Raw genomic sequence first — 27,356 nt, 5'->3', positions numbered from 1 at the left:
CAGGAGGATTTTCCTTTGCCTGTCCTGAATCTGCAGCTTGACAGCGTTAGTGGGTCCAGGTTATGGGGCTTCGGGGGGGGGGGAATGCTCTCACTGCCCAGCTTCTTCATACCACATCAAACACTTATCATCCTTCTGCCGAGCCTCTAACTGGCCCTCACTGACAGCAGCCCCCAACTGAGGGGCCGCCAGAGGCTCTTCTCTGCCCCTCCCCCTTCTCCAGCACTTGGCGTGAGCAGGAAGAAGACCCAGGAGATAGACCCAGGAGCCACAGGTTACCCTGCGCTTGCCACCCTCCTGGCCGGTGGGAGTGGGGGGGGGGGGAAGACCCTCCAGCCTGGCTCTGAGGTGGCTGAGCCGTATGCCCAAGCCCCCTGGCTGTGGGGTGGCTGTGGAGGTGGCTGAAGGCCGTCTGGCCACAGGGAGAGCTGGGGAGGGGGGGGTCGCTGCCTAGGAGCAAGAGTGTCAGTGCGGAGAGTGAGGTTATAAGCCCCCTACCACCCCCACCCCCCTCAGTTGTGTTTTCTGTAGATGGAGCCCCTCCCCCTTTCCCTTTGCCCGGAGGGGAGATGCATGCCCATGCCCCACTGCATGTGGGAAGATGGGGCATCGGTGGCAGCTGTAACCCCGAACGCCCTGGCTGGACTGAAAGGCCAGAGAGAACCAGAGGCCAGGCCAGGCACGGGCCAGTGCCCGGGGGCCACAGGGTCCCTTTCAGAGCGGCAGCCCCTTCATCAGGCCCAGTTCTGGCTGGACACCCCCCTCCCACCCCCCACCCCGAGCCTGGCCCGCAGCCAAAGAGCAGAAGCAGAGAGTGTCTCATGCCCACACGCCAAGGCTGGCGCAGGCCTGTGTTTCCACAGGGGGCCCAGCGCCGTGGGGGAGGCACCACAGGCCCAGAGGAGGGCGGACGGACGACAGGGAGAGGGTTGCGGCAGGACTCCTGTGGAAGCCTGCGGCACAAGGACTTCCAGCCACAAGAAAACCTACAGACCATCTCGTATAGATATAGATATATTTGTTTATGTATATATATTTATATTTATATAGCAGGGGAGGGAAAGGTTTGGGGAGGGGAGGGGTGGGGAAGGGGGCTTCTTCTCTCATGTAAAAATCCAAAATACAATTTCTTCTAGTAACAATCAAAGTGTGAATGTACAAATTCTTACTGCTAAGCTGGGGGGGAAACAAACCCCACTGGGGGACACTTCAAAAGGAAGGGGGTGGGGGTGGGAAGGGGTGACGTCTCACACGCGTGCCCCAACCTCCGGGCACCTCCAGGATGGCAGACGCCACAAAGGGACCCAGCCCTTGAGCCCCAGGGGGGAGGGGGCTTTCATTTCTCTTTCCAAACTGACGTGTCCATCCTGCACGGAGGGGTGGGTGCCCTCTGCCTCCGGCTCCGTCCCCCCGCCAAGAGGGTCGGGCAGGTGTTAGCAGGGACCCGGAAGGCCTCCACAGGCAGCCCCCTTCCCGTTCAGAGCTGCCACCCTCAGAGAGAAGTTCGGACTCCTCGCGAAGCACACACACAACTGCAGCCCGTGTCCCTGGCAGCCAGACAGAGCGGGGGGCTCACGGCAACGTCAGAGTCAAGCAAGGGGCCCCCAGTGGGCCTGGCCGGGGCAGCCCCTCTCTCTGCCACAAACTCTCTTAGGAGACGGCCGGGTCCCGGGGCTTGGGCTGCTCTGCCCCAGAGAGCAGGGCGACGGTGGGGTCCTCCAGGAAGTCGTTGCCTTCGGTGAAGCAGGGCCCCTCCCCCAGTTCAAAGAAGATGGGCGTGTCCATGCCACTCGTGTCCACAGCGCTGGAGTCCACCAGGAAGAGGGGCTGGGCGGTGTAGTGCACCAGCTGCTTGCCTGGGGCGGGGGGAGATGGGTGGCTTGAGTGCCAGGGCAGCGACAGACAGCCTTTCCTGGGGTGGGAGGCGGAGGGGGACGGGAGGGCCCAAGAGCTGCACGGATGATCCCCACACCTGGCCCAGGGGGGCTCCCTATGTCATCCAAGCTGCTGAGGAATTGGAGGGGAGAAGCCGAAGGTGCACCCTGGGGCCACCCAACTGGGAGAGAAGGGCCACCCAACTGACCTGCATCTGCTGGGGAGGCTTCTGACTCTGTGGGCTTCTGCTGCTCCTGCGATGACGACAGGAGATCTTGAATCTGCGGAGGGGGGAGAGAGACGGTCTACTGGTGATCCAGACCCCCAAACAGCCGGACTGAGAGGCGAGGAGCCGAAATCCCAGAGGGCAGCGGAAGGCAGCTTCTGTGGGGTGGCTCATGAGATGTCGCTCCAGAAGTGCCCGGCCCCCCTCTTGTCCCTGGCAGGCATTCCACAAGGGGGGCAGGCCTCTCTCTGCCTGGCCCCCAGAAGGCCCCTCAGAAGCACAAGCCTGCCTGGCCTGCTGGAAAAGGCTCTGCCGGAGGGTGGCGGCAGGCGAGCAGGGGACAGGCCCCGGCTCCCTCCAAGGCCCAGCACGCCTCTTCAGAGAGGCAAAGGGAAGATCACGGTGGGCAGATGACCCAAAGAGACCTGGAGGAGCCCTCACAATTCTTTGCCAGGAAGGGACTGAAATGGAACGAGCCGTTCCACACCCGGGAGGCGGAGCGCTGGCTCCGGGCACCTCGAGTGGAATGAGCACTGTGGGCCTTCCCTGGAGCCCACCGGCCTTTCACTTGGCTGCGGCAGGTCTATGCAACCGTGCCCCTCCTCCTGCAGGGGACAGAGCAGAGCTCCCGCCTGATGCCCGAGGAAGACCTGAGTAGGCTCGGAGCCAGGCTTGTACGGAGCGCCGGGACTGGGATGGCCCATCCTAGCTCGACCCCCTCGGACCCTGGAGCCTCAGCAGGATTGGCCCTGGTCCAATGCGGACCCCAGGGCTGCGGCAGAGAGGCAGGCAGTGGCAACCCACCTGCAAAGGTCTCTTGCCTGGAAAACGCCCCCCAGGGTCACCGCAGGCCGGCTGGGGCTTGATGGCACACAGGGAAAGGCAGAAGAGCCAAAGCTGGGGGCTGACAGACGCAGAGAAGGCCGTGGCTGCCTCCTGAAAGCAGTGGACTTCCCCCCCAACCTGGAGAGGCAGGAGGCAGGCAGAAGGAGGCACTGCAAGGTCCATGAACAGCATCCCCAGGGGGTGCTCTTTGGCCTGGGGGGGGGCAGGAGGCCTTTCCTTTGGAGATTTGCAAGCCCAAACTCACGCTGGCCAGGCTGCTGTCCAGGTCTGGCAAGTTCATGTCCGTCACCGTCATGGAAGGACTGAAGAGCTGTCAGCAGGGGACAAAGGGAGTGGCTGTCAGAAGGGGGAAGCACGGGACTCACGCGCACCGCCACGCACCGCCACGCACCCCCAAACTGGGGGACTTACGTCCAGCAGGGCGCTCGTGTCAACACTGAACCCGTGGGTTGTCAGCATGGTCTGCAGATTGTCCAGGCTGGAATCGATGGTGTCCAAGTGGTCTGTGAGCTCATTCCTGGGGAAATGGGAGGGAGGAGCACAGCAAGAGTCAGCCCCCCCCCCCTCCAAGCTGGAGCTGGTCCCAGCCCTCCCCCCCTGCCAGGAGGGACGTGCAGCACAGCCCCAGGGCTTCCGACAAGGCTTTGTGGAAGGTGCCAAGAGGGGCTTGTCTCAATTGCACGGAGGGGGAGGGGGTGGCAGACTAGTCTGTCAGCCCCTGTGGCCATCAGCAGCCCCCAGCTCAGCCGGCTGGCTGCACTTCCTTTAGCAGGGCAGCCTCAGTCATGGCGACAAGGGGCCCGAAGCCTGTGGGAGAGCTGGAGGCAGGTGTGTGGCTCAAGTGCAGCCTCCCTCGGAGGCATCGTGCGCCTGAGCCTGCCTGGTGCCCCGGGGGGGGGGTGTGTGTGGCCACAGCAGTGCTTGGCTTGGAGCCACCAACAACCAATGAGCTGGGCCCAAGTCGGTGGCCAGGCTGGAGGGCAGAGCAGGCAGCGGCCGGCCTCTCACGGACAAAACCAGGAGGCCGAGAAGCATCGAGTGTTCTTTCAAAAAGGGCATCCAGGAAATGCATCGGAGGCCAATTCGCAGCCGGGCCAGCACAGGCCAAGGGAGCGAGGAAGGACCCCCTCTTCCTGGCCAGACTGCTGGCAGCTGAGCCAGGCCCTTCGTGGCAGTGCCCAGGAGCTCAGGATCGGCAGCCTTCTCTGCCAGCCCCGGACCCAGAGTGGCACTTGGGCTCTCCAGATCACCTGCCCCTCAGAGGGGGAGAGGGAGCAACTGGGTTCCAGAGTGTGCTTGCACACAGAAGCTCACCCCTTGAATAAATCTTTGCTGGTCTGAAAGGGGCTGATTGGACTCAAATTCTGTTGTGCTCCTTCAGACCAACACGGCGACCCACAGGAATCCGTCATGTCTCCCAGACCGGCACCCCAAATGGAAAACTGCCCCTTCTCTTCCCCCAAGCCCTTGTGAGCCGTGTAAACAGAAGCAGAGCCAAGGAGAGGAAAGCACCTCCTCACACACCTCTGGTCGGGACAGACCCAGGCTGCAGGGGCCAGACCAAAAGTGGAACTTGCGAAGCAGCCAGAGAGCAAAGCTCTGTGATCCGTCAGAGATGGGCCATGATACTCCCCACTGGTGGCCCCCTGGGCTCCCCACCCACTTCAACACTGGAGCCTTCGGGTTCAAACTCCTCTGGCCAGAGTCCCCTGTCCCCACTGCCCCTGGGAATGGGCCTCTGAGGGGAGGCAGCACACCGGGCCTCCATCCCCCCTCCCCCCGCTCCCCCTGGGGAGCAGCAAGCTATGGAAATGCTAACCCTTGCTGTGGTCGGCAGTGCAGAGAGGAAGAAGGAGGGCTGGGGAAAAGACGGGTGATCTCAGACATCTGCGGAGAACGAGCCAAACTGAAAGAGACAAAGGGGAGAAGAACACTTGACTCGGAAGCCCCCCCCCGCCCCGCCTACTTTCACGAAGCAAGAAAGAGCAGGTGAGGGGCTTGGGGCTCTGTGCATGCGTGAGTCCAGCCACACCCCGCTGGCAACCCGGGGCAGGACAGAGGAGCACTTCAGGGGAAAGCATGAGCAGCCAATTTCAGGGCTGTGGGGTCTCAGGGCCAAATGGTTCTTGGCCCACATTCACCCCACTGGCAGAACGACGGCTGCTCGGCAATGAAGGAACAGAACAGAACTGAGGGGGCAAACTGAACGTGAACTTTTCCCCCCGCAGGAAAAGGGAAGTATTTTCATGAGCCGTGGAAACATTCCAAGGCCGGGCTCTTGCTAGGGTCTGGGCTGGACCACTTCAACCTGCCCCACAGGAGTCACTTGAATGGAGGCTCCTCCACGCCAGGCAGAGGCTCGGCTAGAGCCCTTCTCCCCGACGGGCTAGTTTTCTAGGCGTGTGGATTCTTTCTGCCTCCTTATTCCCCGCTCGTTCTTGCATGTGGGGCTTCACCCCAGGCCCTTCCCTCAACAGGCTCTCCTTGCGTGCCTGCTGCTTGCCGGGCGACCTTCCTCAGGGTTCTGGGTGGCACGTGCCCACCTCACACTTGAGGCTCTTTCTGTTCCACAAATGTTCCGGAGAAGGGGACAGCTGCCTCTTGGCATCCAGGGACTCAGCAAGGGCCCATGAGCAGAGGAGAAGGCTAAGCAAGCCAGAGGCTCACAGGCAGGGGAGGGGGGACTCTGTTGCCGCCTCACGGAGCCAGCTCTACTCAGGAAGGGGCTCGGTGGAGTAGGCAGTGTCCGTCCTGGTCAGCAAGGGACAGTCCTCAGGCCACAACTGGCCTGGACTGATGGCCCATTGACTGAGGAGAACAAGGAGGAGAAGTTCTGAGTCTGCAGCCCACAAGGCAGGAAGAGGAGGAGGAGGAGGGTGAGGAGAAAGAAGAGTCTTGTGAATACTTGAAGTTGCCCAATTCCGAACCACCACAGCCCGTCCTGTCTGCTCAGCGTGGAAGCTGCTGTCCCGCCAGGGTCTCAGGCAGAGAAAGCTCCTCCCCATCCTTTCCGGCCTGGCCTTGCAAGTGAAGACCGCGGGGACTGAGCTTTGGCAGGCCAAGCAGAGGCTCCTCCAGTATACCACGGCCAGGCGAGAGCTGGGTGTGTGGCCAGCAGGAGGGAATGACACACTGACCTCGTCCTTGGCTCTGGGTCACTCCTGGCCCATTTCAAACCGGCCAGCCACCAACGCGGCAGCCTGGTTCTCCCCCCCCCCCCCCCACTTACTTGTCAAGGCAGGCGACGCTGAGGCACTTTTCAGGAGGCGGGGGCTGCACGAGGATGCTGCCTGCCGTGGGGGCTGCCGGGCTGCCGGACTCCTCCTCCTGCAGGATGGAGTCAATGAAGGCGGCGTGCGAGAGGGGAGTTTCGGCAGCAGGAACTGGGGCGACGCTGACCTCCTCCTCAGGCTGGGGGCTGGGGGGCTCCTCCTTGATACGCACCACGGGACTACTCCTGAGAGAAAGACGAGTGTAAAAACATCGGCCAGGCCCCCCGGCTCCCCCCTCCCTGCAGGCAGAGCACTTTGCCCAGGGGCTCATGGGAACTGTAGTCCATGCACATCTGGAGGGACACAGTTTGCCCACCCCTGCTTTGCACGGTCTGGAAAGAGATTCCTGGTCTAGCGGTTCCCTCCTCCCAAAAGTGTTTGGCCTGGAGCAAGGATGGTCTTCCTTCCTTCCTTCCGCCTTGGCACAGCACCATCCCCCCTTTGCTGGGGTTTGGTAAATGCATCAGACTGGCCCACGGCCACGTCTCGCCTGCCCCTCAACCGCCTTTCCGAGCCACGGGAATTGGCAGAAAAGTGTGTGGGGGGAGGGATCCGGTTTCTCGGGCAGATGGAAATTCCCTCGCGTCCCCAGCCAGAGGTGTGGGAGGTTCCATTAGCCCCACCGGAACGGTTGACAGGTATAAAAGAACAAAGCACCGATGACCCATTCAAGCAAACATCTGGTTCCCATTTCCAACCAACGGCCATAAAGCACAGCTGCAGAGAATGCCGCCACGGTGCCAGTTCCAGCCAGCCAGCCAGCCAGGGGTGGGGGGATGATGGCTGCTGCTCGCTGCCCCCCGGGCATCTCACGGCAGGGGCGTTCAGGCAGCACTTAGCTGAGCAGTGGAGACAGAAAGGGCTTGGAGGCTCAGGCAAAGGTGTCTGGGAAGCTGGGGCTGGCTGAGCCAAGGCACATGCTGAGAGTCCAAGGCATTCTGTGAGCAAGGGCTACAGGGATTACAGAACAGTTAAACACCAAGGCCAGCCAGGCTGCATCAGGCCAGTGTCCCCTCTAGGCCAACGCTCTGGGTCACACAGTGGCCAAAACCCAGGGGCCATGAGGAGGTCCACAGTCCTCCCACTGTGACTCCCCCAAGCCAAATTTGCAAGGTGTGAGCTGGCATCCCACTCCTCAAAGCTAAGTAGGCCTTTTTGCACGCTAGTGACAGCTTCCATGGTCTCAGCACGTTCACCAGGATCCACATGGACGAGACTCAGGCCTCTTCTGGAAAGAGTGGGGGCTCTGCAACCTCCTCTCTTTTACTCCCTGGGCAAAAGGAGTAAGAACTGGTTCATATTTGCAGACCTCAGTGTGGTGTAGTGGCTAAGAGTGGCGGCCAATAGCCGGGTATGATTCCCCACTCCTGCACATGCAGCCAGCTGGGTGACCCTGGGCTAGTCACAGTTGTGGCAGAGCTCTTCTCAGAGCAGTTCTCTTAGAGCTCTCTCATCCCAATCTACCTCTTGGGGTGCCTGTTGTGAGGGGAGGAAGGGAAGTCAAACGGAAGCTGCTTTGAGACTCCTTTGAGTAGTGACAAGTGGGGTATAAGAAGCAGCTCTTCTTCTCCTTCAGGAGGGGCCACCACGAAATAAAGGCTGCGGGGGGGGGGGGAGGACTGGCACACTCTGCTAGTGCTGGGAGAAGAGCTGCCCCTCTTGATAGGGTTGCCTTGACGTTACTGTAATGCCAAGAGCAGAGATGGCGGCAGCAACTACCAGGGATGGGGAACCCCTGGGGGGGGGGAGCCGGGGAGAGCCTGGCAGCACTATAACCCTCCCCCCATCCCTAGGGCCCCTTTCCATTTCCACGCCCTCAGCACCTCCCCCCCCCCCCCCAGCCCCTTGGCATACTGCCCTGCCTGCTTCCCAGGCCCTCTGGTGCGGGCGTGTGGCTGCTGCCGTACCTTCCGTCGAAGTTGCTGCTGGGGGAGGCTGAGGGGCTGCACTGGGCCAGTTCGGTCACATCCGAGATGATTGGGCCAGAGTTGGCGGAGGGGTCAGGGGAATAGGGGCTTGTGCCACCGTAAGCCGGGGAGGAGGCCTGCAAGGTGAACGGAGAGGCTGGTGAGAGACTGCGTCCAAACAGGCCAGCGCATGGGCAAGAAGCCCCCGAGGCCCTGCCTGGCTGCCCCCCCCCCGCCCTGTCCCACAGCCAAGCAATGGCAGCTCCCGGGTGTCCCGCTCCAGGAGCAGCGCAGCCCACCTTCCGGCCCAACCATACTCACCGCGTAGGGGGAGGGGCTGTGGACACGCTCCAGCGAGTACTGCCGGCTGTACTTGGGCATGGAATGGGCCGCACTGCTGTCACTCAACATCAAGGGGCTGGAGGGGAAGCACAGAGCCAGCCGTGAGGCAAAGGGGAGGGTCACCCTTGGCCAGCAGTGGGGGTGGGGAATCTTCTCACTCTTCCTGTGCCGTTGCTGGCTTTGGATTGTCCCCCTTGTAGGTGGTGGGATGTTTCTGGGCATCCCCCCTCTCTGCCCCACTGAGAGGTGCTCCCCAGCCAAGATGAGAAGCAAAGCCCTGCTGCGGCCGGGACCGCTCCAGAACAGGGCCGAGAGGCACCCCCAGAGCCCCACTTACATCTTCCTCTTCACCCCAAGAATGCGATTGGACTGCACCAACGAAATCAAGAACTGGATCAGCTGCAGGAAGAAGGGGGGAGGGAGCAAGTAAGTCTCAGGTCCCTGGTCAAACAGCAGGAGGATTCCTGGGGCCTCCTGTTCCACTGACCGGTCGCAAGGTCCAAGCACCCCACTCAGTCCACGAGAGACTCCCTCCCTCCCTCCCTCCCAGCCAGCCCCGGGCCAATCCGATGGCACAACAAGGAAGCTGAGTGTCCAAGGGCAAAGCCCATGACACCCGCAGGCCCTTCTGCCACAGATCCCTGTGGTCGCAAAGGAGGGGCAGCAAGGGAGGGGGGAGTCTCACTTACCTTGTTGACCACCTTCTGCTGCTGGGCATGCTTCTGCCGTAAACTGGCCACCTCCCTCCACAGGGCCTCGTTCTCACTGCAAGGGAGGAGGGCGCGGAATGGTCAACCCAGCCCCTCCAACGTGGCCTTGAACTGGCAACGCCTTCAGACGGCCAGGGCCGCAGCAGTGAGCTCAGGAAAACCGGGCAGGCCAAAGCATGCAGCGGGAAGGACGGGATGGCGGCCCCATCTCCCGCTCAGAAGCCTGGACCAATTCCCTGGTATGAGGATTATGGCCTTTCGCTAGGATCTCTGCAAACAATACCCTCTGAGAGAGCAACTTGTTCTGTTGGGCCAGAAAGGTGATAAGAAATCTTTATCAGGGGATCTGAGAACCATCTTCAAGTATTTAAATGGGAGCCATATGGAGAATGGAGCAGAATTGTTCTCTCTTGCCCCAGAGGGACAGACCAGAATGAATGGGATGAAATTAATTCAAAAGAAATTCCATCTAAACATCCGGAAGAAGTTCCTGACAGTGAGAGCGGTTCCTCAGGGGAACAGGCTTCCTCGGGAGGTGGTGGGTTCCTTGTGCTACTGAGACAGAATATGAGTGCAAAGCACCCTCTGGGTCTCCGCCCTGAAACTCCCAGGCCCGGGATCGCACTCACACCTGTGCCAGACTGAAACTGTAAGGCACCAGGACATTCATGACCCAGAGAGACGAGCCTCAGGAACTTGACTAGGCCCCAAAACCTGAACCAAAACTCAAAAGGCCAGGGAATGGCTGGGTCAGGAGAGCTTCATGCTAGGCAGTCCTTCGGCAGAAGCCTGCTTCATGGTTTTACGTCCGTAGAAGATTTTGGCGCATGTGTGCACACAAAAGCATAGACCTAGCATAAAACTTTGTTAGTCTTAAAGATGCCCCTGGACTCAAAGTCTGCTCTTTTACTTATGCTGTAAACCATCTGAGTTCCATAAGGAAGCAAGGTGGCTAATAAACATTTTAGATAAATAGCCAAACTCTCAGTGCAGCGCTTTTTACAGATAAAAGTGAGAGTCACTAACTTTAGACAAGCCTGCATAACTGTAGCGTTTGATTAATTTGCAGATAGGGGACCAGTTCTCATAATGATCTCATGAGATCACCCACAGGAGCCCTTATTTACTTAATTTATATTCTCTCCCCTTTCTTCTGAATGGGGGCCTGAAGTGACTGACGACATTCTCTCCTCCATATCACCCTCACAACAGCCCTGCAAGGTAGGGGAGGCTGAGAGTATATGACTGGCCCAAGGACACCCATGGCAGAAGTGGGGCTCCACCCCTGCGTCTCCTGACTCTGCAGCTACTAAACGGTGCTGGCCCTGCGATAGCTCCAATAATGCTCTCCAGCTGTTTAAACAAGATTTTTTAAAGGTCACACTGAACACCAATTGCTGGCAGGCAATGATTTTACCCTTCACTGGTTGTCAAAGTTCAAAGAGATCTTGTGCCTTTCTCAATCAGCTGGTGAACTTTTCTATAAAGGCCAGGAAGAATACACCGGAACATGTCAAAAGCCAAGCTGATTTTTAATGGTATTTAACGGTATTTTGTATTTTTAACTGATACGTTTTATTGTGAACCACCTCAAGCCGGCTAGACCAGGCCAGGCGGCATACAAGTCCAATAAATAAACAAACAAATAAAAAAAGCTGGAATGGGCTTCCTAAGGGGGTGTGGCGCCCTGCTGATGCAGCTGGGCAGGGAGCAGCAGAGATGCTTCAGACGCAAGGCCAGGGCCCGATTCTCCATCCACACACCGCCCCCCCCCCATGCACTTGGCATTGGTCTTGTGCTGCCCCTGATTCCTCCTACAACCTCTCCCCCTTCCTTGCCTGGCTTATTCAGGAGCCCAGTTCAAACAGCAGCTGTTGACACCCTGCTGCCTTTCTCTTCTCTTCCCGAAGGTCCTCAGCTTTTAAGAGAGCCACTGCAGGCCTGGCACATACATCATGCATAAGAGCAGCATGGGCCCTGAACAGACACAGCTCCCTTGCATGCCCGAGGGAACCTCTGACTCCAAAGATCCCTCTTCTCTGACTGTGCAAGGTAAGAGTCTAGTCAGACTCTTTAACCAAGGCCTCTCCCGAGAGAGAGGGAAGCAGGCAGGCAGGCAGGCAGACCGGCCTCCTAACAGGCCTGCTTATCTTGGCGAGTTCAGGAAGTGTGGCTGACTGTCAGAAATTGCAGTCTGCTGTATGTTCGAGTTTTTAGCTAGCCTGACCTTTGTGCCTCGATGTAACCCAGATGCTTTAACTTGACACCCCAAGGTTGATTTCCTGCCCTTGTATTTTATGCATGCCATCCTCTCCAAACATTCCTCACCTCCCTTTCCTGAGTGCACTGTAGTTTCCCACACCTTCCAGTCCCTCCAAGTCCAAAGGGTTATCTCTTCGTTATGACTCCTTTGAACTGTGCCTGGTTTGAGTTCCCAGGGGAGTGGGGAGCCCCTATATTGCTTGTCCTGTGCTCTGTGAATCAGTTCTGACTATGTCTTCAATGTAGAACATATTTTCATCTTAACCATTGGCCTATATAGAGAATTAAAAGGGCCATGGAGGTGGCCCTGTCCTGAGGAAAGCACTCTCCCCGCAAGCACCTTGCACTGGGAGGAGGCTACCGGCCCCTGACCAAAGCTGACCAAAGTGTGTGGAACCCATCTGTGAGATCCAGTCCACTCTTTTTAAAGTTCTGCCACTTTGATTTAATTACAAATAACTAGCTGTATGGTATTTTTATGTCTTTGTGATTTTTTTAAACCATGCTGCTTCCGGGTGCTTCGAACATCAGGAGGGACCGGAAAACATTTGAAACAAGGAACAAAAGCCTGTCATGGGATGCAGAAAATGCACCACACAATGGCAGCTGACAGCAAGCACACAAGCATGCACACACACACGCCCTTGTGAGCGACCAGTTCTTGCAGGCTTTGGCTGGCTGCTGGGGTTGACCAGGGCTGGCCTCCCTGAACTCCCGCTCTGCCAATTACATGGCAGGCTGACTCGGCAGGGGAGGCATGTGCTGGGAGGCCCTGGGGCCGGTGTACGGGCGTGGGGGGGGGGAAGGAGGCAAGTTTTAAGAGAGGCAGGTGGGGAGAAAGCTCGAGTTTATGTCATTCTATAAAACACTGGCTAAATAAAATGCGCCTAAGATCTTTTCATAACCTCTGAAATGAAGCCTTTGAAGCGGGTCCTTATAAACTCTTCACCACCATTTAATGGCCCTATAAAAGAGTGTGCGGAAGAGAGCCTGTGAGGCGCCCTCCCCTTGCTCCAGAGCGGCTCCTTAACTCTTTGCAAGCTGGCCTGGGCAGACAACCCCCCCCCCACCATCCCCATTGCTCTTCTCTGAAGCTCGGGTGGGGCTGCCTTGTACCCAGTCGGGCCCATCAAGGTCAGCGCTGCCTACTCTGCCTTTCTCACCCCCTCCTACCTGCTCCTTTTCCCTGGAGCTGCTGGAGAAGGAGCCTTCGGCACTCAAAGCAGAGGCTCTTCCACTGGGCCATGCCCCCCCCCCAAGGTCCCAACGCCTCCAGATCACATGAGCAGGGGGGGGGGGAAGCAATTTTGCGTCATGTTTGCACATGGGCTGTCTTCCACAAGCCTGGGCCTGTAAGCCCCACTGGGATTTCCTAGAGCCATTCAAAGAGGGGAGGAGCAAAGTGTGCCCATGTGCATCGGGGGCTCCTGCTCCAAACAGGAAACTTGGAGGCCCGCCCCCTCCAGAGTGTGCACTTTCTGCTCTCCAGCCAGTCCTTTCCACTCAAGTTAGATTTCTGCATTGTGAATTGTTATGTTGTACACCCCCCAAAGTAATCTTGAAGCGGCTTCCAATGGCCTTCCCTTCCTCTCCCCACCACAGACACCCTGTGAGGTGGGTGAGGCTGAGAGAGCCCTGAGATTACTGAAGAAGAAGAGTTGGTTCTTATCTGCCGCTTTTCCCTACCCAAAGGAGTCTCAAAGCAGCTTACAGTTGCCTTCTCTTTCCTCTCATCACAACAGACACCCTGTGAGGGAGGGGTGGCTGAGAGAGCCCTGAGATTACTGAAGAAGAAGAGTTGGTTCTTATATGTTACTTTTCTCTGCCTGAAGAGGCTTACAATTGCCTTCTCTTCCTCTCCCCACAATAGACACCCTGTGAGGGAGGGGAGGCTAAGAGAGGCCTGATATTAAGAAGAGTTGGTTCTTAAATGCCTCTTTTCTCTCCCCAAAGGAGTCTCAAAGCGGCTTCCATGCACCTTCCCTTCCTCTCCCCACAACAGACACCCTGTGAGGGAGGGGAGGTTGAGAGAACTTTGACAGGACTACTCTGACAGGTCTGTGACTAGCACAAGGCCGCCCAGCTGGCTGCACGTGAAGGAGGAACGGGGAATCAAACTTAGTTCTCCTGATGAGAGGTCCCTGATCTTAGTCTTGATACCACGCTGGAGAGAGCCACAGACTTGCTTCAGCCTGGGTGTAGAGACTCAGCCTTGACCCAGCCCAGCTTCAAACACGGCCGAGGAGCATGAACACTAGCAGAGCACAGCACCTCTGGGTCAGCGCAAGGCAGTAGCTTGGCCCAATGCTTGCACCCCCCCCCCCGCTGGCCCCAGACGAGGAAGCTCTCTGTGAGAGCACCTTCCATCAGCTCAGACCACCGGAAAAAGAGGGCCTGCTGCTGCCCATTGGCAGCCAGCAGGGCACTCGAGGGGGGAGGAGGACCACACAGGCTGACTCCTTACAGGTTGGGGCCTGGGGGCCATCACCCTTACAGAGAGGGCCAGAAGGTGCTTTTGATTCATGCACTGGCACAGGTGCAGCGTGGGTGCCCATACCTGGCTGCCAAGGAGTTGAATCTGTTGTAAGCTGCCTTACAAATATTTTAATACACCAAAGTAAATTTTGCAAGGGTCCAAAACCATTTGCGGGGGGGGGGGCAGTAACTGCATGCAGTAGTTGCATGGGGTAAAATTGGCTTGACTGGGCAAAGGGCTTCCTTGGCTTGTGCTACACCAACTACAAACAGTAAGAATATAACAGCGAAATGAAAAGCCTATCCCACAGCTTGTGACAATTGAAAGATTTTTTTAAATAATAAAAGAGTCTTCCAAAATTACAAATATTGTTCTTCTTGTTAGCAGGGTAAATAAGTCATAGATATGCACAAGTTGTATTTTAGGATAAAAGTATAAAGGATTTATTTACAGAACGACATACTGTGACAGTGCAGAAGAGAAACAGAGGCAGCGTCTGTCTCCAAGGCTGCCTCGGAGAGAGACAGAAGCTTCCGAAAAGGAGGAGGAGGAGGAGGAGGCCCCTGAGAGCAGCATTCTAGAGACAGACCAGGAGGAACCCTGAAGAGGAGAGAGCGGTCCTGACCTCCCCAGTGGTCCTCTTGCTGCTGCCCCCTTCAGGCCCTTCTTCGCTTTGTACCCCAGACATTGCCTATTCCAACACTTCTCTTTATTTGTAAGGACCAAACCAAACAGTCCCTGGATGTGTTCTTATTGTTTAAAATATTTCTATTGTCACAAGCCGTGGGATAGGTTTTCATTTTGCTGTGCTAAACCAACTGCTAACAGCCCCCCCCCCCCCCCAGCTGTATTTGCTTTGGCCAACTCACCCTTGCGGATCCTCTCCTCTGGCCCCCCCACCGCCAAATTCTCCAAGAGCCGGGATCTGAGCTTCCCCCCTTCTCCCCACTCCTGGCTTCAGGGAGACGGCACAGATTCCTTGGGGAAATCCTGCTGGGGGTCCCAGAAAGCCCCCTTTCCCTCCCAAAGCCAGCGGGTCTGCTTTACAGGTGGCCTGAGCTCCAGAGGCCTGGGAAGTACCCCTGGCTGCTGCTGCTGCTGCTGAGCTCCCAGAGCTGTGGGCACTGCTGGCGTGGGTCCTTGGTTCACGGCCGAGGCCCGCCCTGACTCCAGGGCTGCCCGGGTGACCCAGGGCCCAGCCGCAGAAGACCGCGAGAGGAAGCCAGGGCACAGGCATCTTGTTTTATTCCCCTTCTCCAAACCCCCACCGGCACCCTCATTATTAAGCAATGCTTTGGCTGTGGTGGGCCTTTGATAAAGCCAGCTGCAGGTGCGGGTGGTGAAACAAACCCCTCTCTGATCCTGGCGTCATGCCCCCCCCCCCCCATCTGTCTGACATGTTAACATTGTGCAGTGCCAGCTGGAGGGCTGAGTAGCCTGCTCCTGGTAGCTGCTTAATTGCTTAATCTCCCCCTGCTGCGTCTCGGAGGAGGCTGGGGAAAGACTGACTGGGAAGAGGCACTCTTTATCAAAAGCAGCCAAAAGAGCTCCCAGGCCTGCAGAGAAGTTTTATTCAGGCAAAACCCACCAACTGCAGGCATCTCCGAGCGGCCCTGGGAATGGCGGGGGGCTCTGAGCCCCCCCCCCGAAGGCAGAGCTCCAGTGATGCTGGCTGCGGACATGCTGAGAGTGAGCAGGGGCCTTCGGGCAGGACCCCCTCAGCGCCTCTTCAGGCAGGCTGCAGAGAAAACCCCCCACCCTAATAAGCATCGAGGGGCAGGAAGGGGCTTCTGAAAGAGCCCGGAGGACGGAGCTCAGCCATGCTAAAGCAGGAGGGGGAAAACACCAAGAGGTTCGGGCAGGGAGCGTCTTCAGGACCAAGCACACTGAACTCTGGGGATGAGCCCCCAAAAGAAAGCGGCAGGAGAGGCTGACCCCTCACAGTGGAATCTCTGGCAAGATCCAGCTGGTGGCTGCCCCCCTCGCAGTGCCCGTTGCTGCCCCACACCTTGCAAAGGGCATCCGTTCAGCTCTTAGAGAGGCAGCCGCCAGTTCTGGCCTCCAGCAGCTCCGAGGGGCACTGGAGATCATGGGGGGGGAGGGGGCAGGGAGGGCGGTGGCTCACTGGCTGGGCTCCTTGCTGCTTGAGAGTCCTGAGCACCCCTTCCTCAGAGCCCCGGCCGCTCTTGTGCTGTGACTGAGGGCCTCTTCCACATCAGACAAGCCCTCCTGGAGTCCTGCCCCTCAGGGACTCTGGAGCAGCAAAGGGGAAAAGTGACGGCTGCAGCCCTCAACTCCACCCAGCCAAGGCTCCCGTGTGCAAGAGCCACGGCACAAGCTCACAGAATGGCCGGAGCCCAGGCAGCATGCCCCGCGGAGTCAAAGGCCAGGCTTGGCAGTCAGGAAAGGCAGCCCAGAAGAGCCGCGCCATCCACACCAGCCAAGGGGAGCGCAGGCCTTGAGGCCAGGAGCCACTGCCTGTCTCAGAGGTAGAACGTTTTCTGTCCACCCCCCAAACTGGATTGCAGAGTTTAGCCTCCCCCTCACTTTGAAGATGCAGGGGCTGCAACTCACACCTGCATGAGGGCACCTGGCGTGAAGCATGACCCTCTCCTGGGGTCCCCCCGGAGCCATCACAGCCAGGGCTGGGGGAGCTGGAGGCGGGGAGGCTGCTGCGCTTCCACTTGGGCCTTCTGATTAATAAGGGAAGGGAAGCAAAACCACCTCTTGCCCGTGAGTGAGGGCTCCAGTCCAGGCCTCCACACGAATGCTGAGGCGGCTGCTCCATAAATTCAAGACGTTTCCGTTGGCCTGATTTATGAACCTTTGTCTCTGGCAGGCCCTTGTCAGCGATGTCTCACTTCCAGGCCTCAGCCGCCTGCGCACCCCCTCTCACAGCTGCTGTGGTGGATCTTGCAGAGGGAAAGCTGCAGCACCTGTCTAGGATGGCAATCAGCCCAGCCTGGACCCTGCTGGGTGCCTCTCCCTCCAGACCCAGTGGAACAGGAGAGGCACGTCGCAGGATGCCCTTCTGGCCAGGGCTCAACTGCCAGGGAGACCCCTGCATGGCCAAGCTGGTGCAGCCAGGCAGAAAAGGTCACCAAACACATGCCCTCTCCTGCCCTTGAGCAAAGAAGTGAGACAGGCCCAAGGTCCCCTGCCCCCAGCAGCATGGGCCACCCCTGGGCTGGCTCTGGGGGGCTGAGACCTTTGCCCTTCCGAGACCCTTTGCCCCTTCACTCTACCAGGGGCCAGCCAAGTCCTGCTTGCCCTCACAGGGCAAGCTGGACACAGGGAAGCTGGGCACAGGCCACAAAGCTTGTGTCCTTCGCACTGGCATTCTCAAGAGAAAGACTGCCTCCATGAGTGCATGATGCAGAGGACAAGGAAACCAGGAAGGAGAGGCCTCCCTCCCTGTACTGCAAAGCGCCGGAAAATGGCCCCCACAGGCCCCTGCTGGCTGCTGGCCAGCCCCTTCCACACTAACACTGGGTCCTCTGCTGCCTGGTGCCAGCCCAGCTCCTCCCCTGCCTGCAACCGACAGGCAGGAGCTTTTCAGCAAAAGGGCCCTCTGGGGAGCGTCAGAAGGACAAGGTAGAGAGCTGCTTTGGGAGCCCTCCTCCAGAAAGCACCGAGAAGGAGGAAGGGGAAGGGAAACGAAGACCTCGAGGCAGGCAGGCAGCCAGCTGAAGGTGTCTGGACAGATTTATTTTTACCGGGAGAAATTTTAAACCTTTCAGTTCTGTGGGTGACAGGGGCCTTGTAAAAACAGCAGGGCCTTGTAAACGCAGTCTGGCCAGGAAGAAGCACTTGAGGTATCCCAGCGGTGGAGCCCCCAAGGCGGGGAGGGAAGCATGCCGACACACAGGCACAGATGCCTGGCGGCAATTTGCTCAAAACTGCATTTGGGATGGACTGATTTCAGCACCCAGCCGGCTGGGGAGAAGGGACAGCCTCTCATCTCCAGCATGGGGAAGCAAGTCTGCTTGGCAAGCTGCATGACGACAGGAGATGCCCATCACAGCAGACCAAAACCCGCAGGGCAGGGAGCTGCTAGCCGCCCTCCCCTCCTCAGCCAACTACTCCGGAGCTTTTTATGCTGGAGAGGACAGAGAAGGCCCCTGTGGAGTTAAGCCTCTTGCCCCCCCCAGACCATGTCCAGGGGCAGCAGACAAAAGCCACCCGCTCCACATTCCGGACCACCAGGGGTTCTTCTGGACAGCCACTTGCAGCCCACTTTAGCTGTAAATTACCTGCAGCCTGAGCAGCAAAGGGAAGCGCCTCCTGCTCTCTCTCGGCCAAAGCAACACACCCACCCGGTACCTTTCACAGCAAAGCCAGGAGGGCAGTAGCACCCTGGGCCATTAAACCAGACAGAGCTCAGCTGTAATGACAGCAAGATTTCACAGGCTGGGGCAGATGTGTACCGGGCTATTTTGGCACTGGGTCAAGGGGTGGGGCTTGATGAGCAGGGGGACGCTCAGAGAGCCCGCCCACCCCATCACCTGACGTCCCTCCGCCAGTCGCCTCGGGCTGCAAACCCCCACCTTGCCTCTGGCCCATAAACCCCATCCTCTGCCCACTGGAGGGCATCAGGGGTGGGTTTGGGGCGGCAGGCCTGGGGTGGCAGGCCCTTGCTGGCAGCAGGCACTCCCTCCCACGTCCCGCCCTGGGGCCCCTGGGGCATGTGCTCTGGCTACCACCCCCCAGCTACCCCCCGACCTCGATGTTCCAGAATGCCAGTAAGATTTGTCCTGCTTCCGTTCTCAAGTTACTTCAGTTAAGGAACTGCATCACAAAGCTGGAGAAACCAAACAGGATCTTCCATAGGGCAAAGTTTGTGCCCTGGAGCAGGTGAGTCAAGAAGACCCTCCCGTCCAAGCTGTGGCAACAGCCACCCTCATGCTCAGCCTCACCGCAGCCCAGGCAGAGGAGAGATACCTGGTGCCAGCAGCCATTTGCCCATCAGCATCACCACTGTTGGAGCAAAATTCGGCAGCAGAACTAGGATCTGAACGCAGGACCACGTCCAAGACTCCAACATGTTCCTGGGAAGCATCAAGAGGGAAACCTGAGCCAGGGAGCTTCAGGCCATGCAGGGGAAGGTTCAACAGCAGCAGCTTTTGAAAAGGGAGACCTCAGATTTACACGCATCTTTTTCAAAAACCCTGAAGGCAAGCATTTTGCTCACAGACGGTTAGGGATCCCAAGCAAGGGAGCAGAGGAAGGAGCACCGGAGGCCGGCGGGAGCAACCAGGAGGTGGCTGGATCAGGCAGAGCCCTTCCTGCTCCCACCCCAAGGCCAGACTCCCACTGGCTGATTCTTTGCGCACCCTCAGGTGCACTGCGCTCCTGACACTCACACTCAAGTGTGCAAGGAGGAAGATTGCACATCGATTTCCTTTTTACCTTTATTTAAAACATTTATGAGCTGTCTTTGCACTTTATAGAGCTCAAGGCACAGAACAGATTGGACACATTTCAGACTGCAGTCCTGAATCAAGGGAAAGCTCAGTGGCCTCCTAAAGATACAAAGTGTGTGTGGGGGGGGGGGGCAGGAACACCCCCCCACACACACACAGGCAGTTTTGTAACTGTGAGGGGGGGTCACTGGAGAGGCTCTCTCTTTCATGCCCTTCCCACCCCCTTCTCGGACAGAACAGCCAGGAGGTCCTCCCCGCAGTCTTCATTCCCAGGCGGGGATGGGGCAAAAGAGGCTCCCATGGCAAGATCTGAAGCCCACCCTTCCTCTCCACAGGGCCATACTGGCCACTTCCCCCTGCCCCTCAAAATAGGTCTTGTCCACAGGCACTTAAAGGGGCCTGATCACATTGGCCTCCCCCCCCCCATGAAACAAAGTCAAAGCAGACAAAAACAAAACAGTCAGCAACCTTGGTGGGATTGACTAACCCTCCCCCCCGCCCCCCGCCCAGCCAAGAGGTTCAGAGGTCTGCAGGCCAGGCCGTGGGCAGGGAGGGAGAGAAAAGGAGCAAGTGCTGGGGAGGCGTCATCACTCGGCCCTGGGCTGGGAGCACCCGAGGTCTCTCTAAAAAGGCCGACTGCTACAATGTGCACAATCAAGGTTAGCTTGCTGAGGGCACGAAAGAGCTTAGGCCAGCCACAGGTGGGAAGAAGGGGCAGGAGGCAGATGCTCAAGGGCATGGCAGGTCAAACCGGCGGAGGAGAACCCTGCTAACTGGGGAGTCGCGAGAGGTACACACCTGCAACACGGATAAGGCCGCTCCCCTTGCCTACAAGGTAAGCTGGGCAACCGTTCGTGACAGCAGGCCTTGATGCCCAGGCGGCCTCGGCCTCCCGTGAACACCCTTCACACGGCAGAGGAAGAGAGCTCGGCTCACAAACGCTTAGGCCCTGGAGGGGACGGGTTTTTAGACTGCTCCGATGACAACGCTGCAGTGCAGGGAAAACCCACGCACAGAGGTCCGCAGAGCAGGAGCCACAGACTGCCTCACGCAAGAAGGATGCCCGAGATGGAAAACAGGAGGGGGAGCGGAGGCTACAGCAAGAGGCTACAGGTAAGAGACAGGCACCTGCCTTCTTCCGCAGAAGGAGCCCAAGGCCAGCGGGGGGCATGGGGTGCCCTGCAGCGGAGGAGAGTGCAAAGCCCTTGCTCCTCTCAGCCCCACTGGGAGCAGGGGATGGGGCAACCTCCCCTCTTTACCATCCCCTGCTGCCAGCTCTCCGCAGAGTGGGGTTGGGGGGGGGGGAGAGAAAGCTGTGCTCCGTTGTCTGCTGCTGTCTCTTTAAGTGAACGGCAGAAGCTAAAAAGAATGGGCCAAGGAAGCCCGAGTGGGCTGGCTCCTGGAGGGGCCATAAAGAAAGAGACCGCTACACTCAGCCTTGGCTCGGATTTGCCAGAAGAGGCCCACGCCAAGGCACAGCCAATAAACCTTCATGCAGCTGGCTCCCAGCCACATGCGCTCACCGTGGGCCGCAGAGACCCTGATCACAGGAGGACACATGCTGGGACCATAAAGTCTTTTCAGTGACGATGAAAGGCCTGATAGAAATCACACCTGGTGCTTTGAGGGGAGGGCAGAGGGGGAGAGAGAGTCCCACCGGCACACCCTGGAAAGCCCCAGGAGAGGGCACGGGCAGACCCCCACGGAGATGCCAGAGGTGGATAAACTGCAGAAAGCAGCAGGGGATGCTACAGTCCTCCTTCCTCCTGCCTCTCCAAAACCACACCACAACCCACATGGTGCACATTCATGCCACTGTGGTCAATCCAACAAAGTCTTAGTGGGCTGAGGTACATTTTTTGATCGCTCACATCTGTGGCAGGAACAGGTTACGTGAATGGGACTTTTCTCTCAATAGTGCTTCTTCGTTTAGGTTTGGGGGCTCTTTGTAAGCTCCACAGGAAAGGTAAAATGTACTGTCAAAGCGACTCATGGGGACCTCGTGTTTTTCAGGCAAGAGGCCGTTTGCCATTGCCTCCCTCTGCACTGCAGATGTGGCCTCTCTCAGTGGTGGCCCACTCTAGTATTGCTCTGGGGAGAGCACGCTAGTCTAGGCTCCTGGCTGCTACAGGGAAGAGGGCAAGCCATGAAAAAATAAACTCTTCTTTAAAAAACACGGAAAACACTCCCGTCAATCATAAGGCAGAAGACCAAAGGCATTTCAAGATGCTTCTTCATATGCGCAATCCAACCGATCAAAATGTGTATCAGAGCCGACTCCAAGGTCAGCACACAGGTGAGGAGCACAAGCAGGAATCTTACAGTCTTAAGCAGCCTTTTATGCTACTTGGTCTTAAGGTAAGGTGACCAGAATGTTGCCCTTTTGGAGGGACATCTTGGGGCACCTGGAAAATTGTACTTATGTTGAACTTAAAAAATATATATTACAATACTATTTTTGCATTCTATGCGTTCTACGAAACTTTTTGTTGCTCCATATAGACCAAATTTTTAATCAAGAACCCCCCCCCCCGGTCAATGTTAAAATATGGTCACATCTTAAGGACAGCATGTTTGGGAAGACGCTGATTCACAGGGTTGCCATAAATCAGAAGCGACTTGTTGCCACTTAACGCACACAAATATCAGGAAACCAGATAATCACTGTTGATTAGCCACTCTATGGGGGCTATTTTTCATACCCACCATCAGCCAGCCCAGTAGATAATGCGGCAAAGGAGCTCTCAGAGTCAGTACAAGCCACCCAAAAAAGGGTAAAGGGTCTTGGCCCCACTGGCAGGCTTGTAATCTTAGAGTTCTACTGTTATTACTACCAGGGGCGAAGGCTGCTTTCAAAGGGTGCCAGGAGCCAGCGGCAGCCCCCCCCCCTTTCATCTCCCCAGCTGCCGTCGAGCAGGGCTGGGAGCCAGCAACAATCCCACCCCTCCTACCCTGCTCTCTCTGCACAGGGCTGGGAATCAGTGGGGGGCACCCTCAGCAGAGGATGCCGGCACTGTTCGCCCCACAGAGGCTGGGGAGAGCAGCTGGCCACTGCAGCATAGGCTACCAGAGCCACTAGCCCTATGCTGAGGCTGGCGAGAATGGCTGGCCACTGTAGCTGCTCACCCCGTGTGAAGTCAGGGAGGCCACTGCTGGCATTCACTGGCTGTGGCAGTGGCAAGGAGGTGCTCTGTCTGCCCTGGAGGAGGCAAGGTTCTGATTAGCTCTCAGTGGGGGGAGAGCCCTCCCACTGAGAGCCAATCAAAACCGCTCCAGTGCTTCTTGAGGGTGCTCCAGCTCCCCTGAGTGGTCCTCAGGAGAGGACACTTCCTCCGAGGGCCAATCAGAAGGCCAGCACACCATCAGAAGCACTACCATGATTTTATTTATGATTATTATTTATTGAATTTATATACCACCGTCCCAGACGGCTCAGAGTGGTGTACAACATAGTAATTCACAATACAAAAATATAACTTCCATATCAGTCTGGTTAATAACAGAAAATCACTTCCCATTTTAAATGAAGTCATAAAGTGCGTTCTGCAAGACCAGAAAAAGCCTTTGTGCTCAATAATACCCGCTCTGTGGGTATGAATTTGCTGGTGGTCCTGGCCCCAGGGAGGCGTGCCTGGCTTGAGCCAGGGTCTTTTCGGCCCTGGCCCCTGCTTGGTGGAACGAGCTCCTGCAAGAGCTGCGGCCCCAGCAGAACTCAGAGCTCTTCCGTCAGGTGTCTGGTTGAGGCTGGGCTGAGAATCCTGGGGTTTGACATCAGGTCTCCCCACCACCTTGGGATCCTGAGTCCGGAATTAGACTGGACCTGGGACGCTGGTGATGGACCCCCATGATACCATTCCCAATCTTGACGGGAACCTAGACGGATCGAGGACTGGAAACATTGAGGAATGAGTTATTGTTGTTACCACCATGGAGTTTGTGGTTTTTGAGAATATTGGGAGAGATTGTATTTTACAATGTTTGGAGAGATTGTATTTTACAATGTTTTATGATTATATTGGGCTTTTATGGAATTTTATTATGAACCGCCTTGATCCAGCTTGCTGGGAGCGGCAGTGTATAAATTTAATTATAAATAAATAAACTCAAGGGCGACATGGTCACTACAGCACACCACCGCAGACCTCACACTTATATTACTGCAGCCTGCTGCCCTGCATTGTCCTGAGGATGCCAGGAAAGCCGTTCGACCCCCTTATCTGGCTTATGCAGGGCTTTGCAGCCAATGTCAATAGCTACCCAACAGCCAAGGCTGGGGGGGGGAGGACCCCCCCCCCCAAAACTAAGATGTCCAGGTCTGCATCTAAGTAAGTGTCCTTTTCTAGAGGCAAGGGTAGTAAGTGAGCCCTTACTGCGATTCTAAGTCAAGGAGTCAGCCAGAGTCTTCGGAGGTGGGCTTTCATTACACCAGCAACTTCTGCTGCACAGCTACATGGATTCCCCGCAGCCACAGCTGCCTTGTTCTTGCTTCCGCTAAGCAGAATGCTGGGCTGAAGTCAGAGGAGGCAGCCTGGATGCAAAGGATCCTCCCTGCTGATCTGGACTTGGACACTGTCCAGAAAAGGCCACAGAGCTGGATGATTCAAGAGACCAGGATCCAGACTGGCTGTTCCAGCCAAATGTTGTAAAGCTGCCTATTCCAAGGGTGAGGTGTCAATAAGCTATTTGTGGCTGGAAGGAGAAGGTTCTTAGCTGCGGCTGCCAAGAAAGGGACCACAGCAGTCACAAAATGCGAATTGGTGACTACCGAAGGTCACTTACTCATCTTCCAGGAAGAGCAGGATTCACACACTTGGCCCTCCACTCGGACACCCACTGGCGTGAGCCACTCTCCACAATGGGGAAGAAGCTGACCACAGCACTTGGGAGCTGAGAGCCTGCCCGAGGACCCGCCAGAAAGGCTACTTTTAACCCTTAGAAGAGAGGGTCGTAGGAAGGGACGGTGCTTCCTACATCTCTTTTCCCCACATTGTAGACAGCCCATTCTGGGGGGAGCTGCCTCTTCAGGCTATAAGCTTTTGGCAGTCCAAGTATCTGATGAAGGGAGCTTTGAATCTTGAAAGCTTACTCCCCAAAACCCTTGCTGGACTCACATCTAACTATTTTAGGGATCAACATTTGCAACCCATGGCTCAAGCCAGCTCCTAATTAACAGTTGCTTCATCCCACAGACCCCCCCCCCCTTCGAGAGACTGGCCTCTTTGCCCCACAAAGCCTAGCTCAGCTGTACTGGTAGACAGGGCCGGTTTAACCTGCAAGTGTCTAAATAATGCTACCACAGGGATCAGTGAATGTATTTATAACCATGGCAGCAGACTAGGAATGTCAACTTCATTTACAGTCCACCCTTCTTAATAAGACTCAGCTGACAATTCCAACAGGGACAAGATGTGCCACTCATTACTGGCCACCAAGAAGGCCACAGGGAGCTATTTACAGGCCACCTAGACTGATCAGCAAACTCAAAACAAAGAGCCTCCTGGAGCCTGGCAGGAAGGAAGGCTGCTCAGCCACAGGGCCTTACTGGTGTTTTGGGGACATCACGTAAGCTGATCACAGTCTCTGATCTTTTCAGCTACCAGTAACAGTGAGCCTGAGTAAGAACTGATTTTCGGGGCCGGCAGTTATTCAAGGGATATTTAGCCACATCTATCACTTGATCCTCTCAGATCATTGCACAGTGGTGAGACCTCCCTGCTGCTCACAGATTCTGGGGACAGCTTCTGCTGCACCACAGTACTGCAGGAAAAGCCGAGCCAACCCCAGGGTCAGGCTGGCTTTTAACCAAATTATTCCCCCCCCCCCTTCAGGTCTATTGGACCAGGAAAAAAATGGATTTCCAAAAAATCCCAGATCCAAATAACATATCAGTATCCAGACTCAGGATTTTTCAGAAATAATTAAAATGTTAGAAGTTCAACAGGTGCGCGGGGGGGGGACCACATACACACATATTTTTGCGCACTCCTAATTCTAATCCTGCCAGCCCAGTGACTGCCAGCAGAGGGCCTGAGAAGACAGCCCAAAGGAGACCCGGCACACACAAACACACCCACTGCCTCCTGACCAAGACAGCCACAGACAGAATTCCCCGGGGAGAGTCTGCCTTCTGCTGCAGACATACGTACTGCTTCATGGTCATCAGCTTGGAGTCCATGCTCTCCTGCTTGCCTTTCATCACCTGGACATCAGTCAGCAGCTTGGTGACACTGTCCTGCCGTACTCGGATGTCTTCGTTCTTTATGCCAGACACCTAAAAAGAAGGAGCAGATCCATCTCCCTCTGAGTTTCCAGAGGAGCTCTTCTCTGCTCTCCCTCTGCTGGAGCCCCCATCCCCCCCCCCACCTCATGACCTGTTCTCAGACCTCTTCTGTCCTCTCCAGACTCTGCAGACAGCTTCAGGGTCAACGCATGCCTAGCACCAGCCCTGAGTTTTCCTTTCTTCCCCAGCCCTTCTCAGGGGGGCCTGAATGGCTCTCCCGTGCCCATTCTGCTCCCATAACTTCCCTGTGAGGCTGAACAACACTGCCTCGGGCAAGGTAACCCAATGAGCTCCATGGCAGAGCAGAGGCACTTCTGCTTTGTTGTTATAAAACAAAAGGAAAAAGCCAGAAGATAAGGAATAGATTTATTTTACAGAGTCCCACACTACTTCCAGTCAACTGTGTCTCATCAAGCTTCCCACCCCCCCACCCCCCAGTCTCAAATCCAACACATCCTGAAGGGGAATGTTTCATCTCCCCACCCCACTACCCTGGATCTCATTGCCGTGGAAGTACAAAACATCACAGTCCAGCCTAAAAAATGCACCAAGTCTTTGCTTTGCCATCTCTTCCCTTTGCTCCTCATGCCTGGCTGGTTTCCAAATTTTCACAGCTCTGTAAAAACACAGCCCTTCCTCTTTCCTCTTACTCCTCTCAAAGTTACCTTTTCAACAAAACAGTTGGCATCACTCTCAGCCAAGTTAATGTCCCAGCAACAGAAAGAAATCTTGTTCCTTTGCCTTCTCCTGCCATCGCCCTTAATGCACAGGGAGTATTTATGGCAGCTGCCCAACCACTAGGAGGCTGCCAGGAAGGCAAAGGCACCCAGGCGGAAGCAGACCACAAACAGTTCCCCGCAACCTGCCCCAAAGGAGCGCCTTTGAGAGGGAGCCAACAAATATTCCAGCAGACTCACGTTTGTTACTTTTCGCTTGATGTTCTCCAGGAGGTGCTCCTGGCCGCGGATGAAATAGGGATGCTGGAATTCAGTGTCATCCTTCTCCGGCTTCACCAGACCACCCTGCTCAATGTGGATCACCTTTCGGAAACCGTCTGAAAGAGGAGGAAGCGGAACATCTCAGCACCCAAAGCGTTTGCACGGATGTGGGCCCGGGACCGACAAGCCAGCCTGCATTCCACCCTCCAGGCCTTACTGTCTCCTGCTTTTGGAGACCACCTAACAACACTCGTTTAGCTTCAGCCAGTCTCAAAGCAGCACAGGGCTTGCTTGGCTGAGTGGAGATAGGAACTGGAGTCCACCCCAGTCCTCAACCCACACCCTCCTGCTGCTTAGCTGCTGTCCTGGGGGCATGTCTGTGCCACCCGGAGGATATGAGGACAAAGAGAAGCCCTGAGAGGCACAGCACACCCATTCGCCCCATCTCACCATCGGGCAGCAACAAGCTGCTCCAGTTCCACCCCACACAAACCTGTCAGGGACTGCTGAGGAGGAAAGTACAGAGAAAACAAATAAATAAATAAAATCCTGCCCTGGCAAGGAGCATACTCACACATGTTGAGCTGCCGGACAAAGCTGGCCATGTTGTTATGCTTGAAGTACTTAGGAAGCACCTCCTTGGCAAACTGGCCTTGGTCGAAGACATGGAAGCTGCCCCCGCTCTGCAACAACAGCAACAGCCCCCTGTCAGCCAGCTGCAGGGACGGCCCTGGGGACAGGCCACCCCCTTCCCCCCACTGCCACCTCAGGGCTAGGAGCGAGGGCCAGCATCAGAGGG

General features: G+C 56.8%; 1 protein-coding gene across 2 annotated transcripts in view; it reads right to left on the bottom strand.

Moving 5' to 3' along the window:
- Window positions 1-1,001: 1,001 nt before the first annotated feature.
- Window positions 1,002-27,356, bottom strand: part of HSF1 (heat shock transcription factor 1) — a 37,153-nt gene continuing 10,798 nt past the window's right edge. The window contains exons 2-14 of one of the 2 annotated variants that reach the window (XM_077353508.1): window positions 27,132-27,240; window positions 26,537-26,673; window positions 25,486-25,610; window positions 9,158-9,233; window positions 8,806-8,867; window positions 8,448-8,544; window positions 8,127-8,263; window positions 6,177-6,404; window positions 4,767-4,853; window positions 3,359-3,464; window positions 3,192-3,257; window positions 2,084-2,156; window positions 1,002-1,856 (exon numbers count right to left, since the gene is read on the bottom strand). In XM_077353508.1, coding sequence (XP_077209623.1) covers window positions 1,651-1,856; window positions 2,084-2,156; window positions 3,192-3,257; window positions 3,359-3,464; window positions 4,767-4,853; window positions 6,177-6,404; window positions 8,127-8,263; window positions 8,448-8,544; window positions 8,806-8,867; window positions 9,158-9,233; window positions 25,486-25,610; window positions 26,537-26,673; window positions 27,132-27,240 — 1,509 coding nt within the window. In that variant the 3' untranslated portion in view covers window positions 1,002-1,650. The remainder of the gene's footprint in view (window positions 1,857-2,083; window positions 2,157-3,191; window positions 3,258-3,358; window positions 3,465-4,766; window positions 4,854-6,176; window positions 6,405-8,126; window positions 8,264-8,447; window positions 8,545-8,805; window positions 8,868-9,157; window positions 9,234-25,485; window positions 25,611-26,536; window positions 26,674-27,131; window positions 27,241-27,356) is intronic. The other variant, XM_077353509.1, reaches the window with a different exon arrangement.

Source organism: Paroedura picta, chromosome 9, assembly GCF_049243985.1.
Source record: "Paroedura picta isolate Pp20150507F chromosome 9, Ppicta_v3.0, whole genome shotgun sequence".
NCBI lineage: Eukaryota > Metazoa > Chordata > Lepidosauria > Squamata > Gekkonidae > Paroedura > Paroedura picta.
The sequence above is the reverse complement of the archived record's forward strand: the minus strand, read 5'-3'. Positions and strand labels throughout refer to the sequence as shown.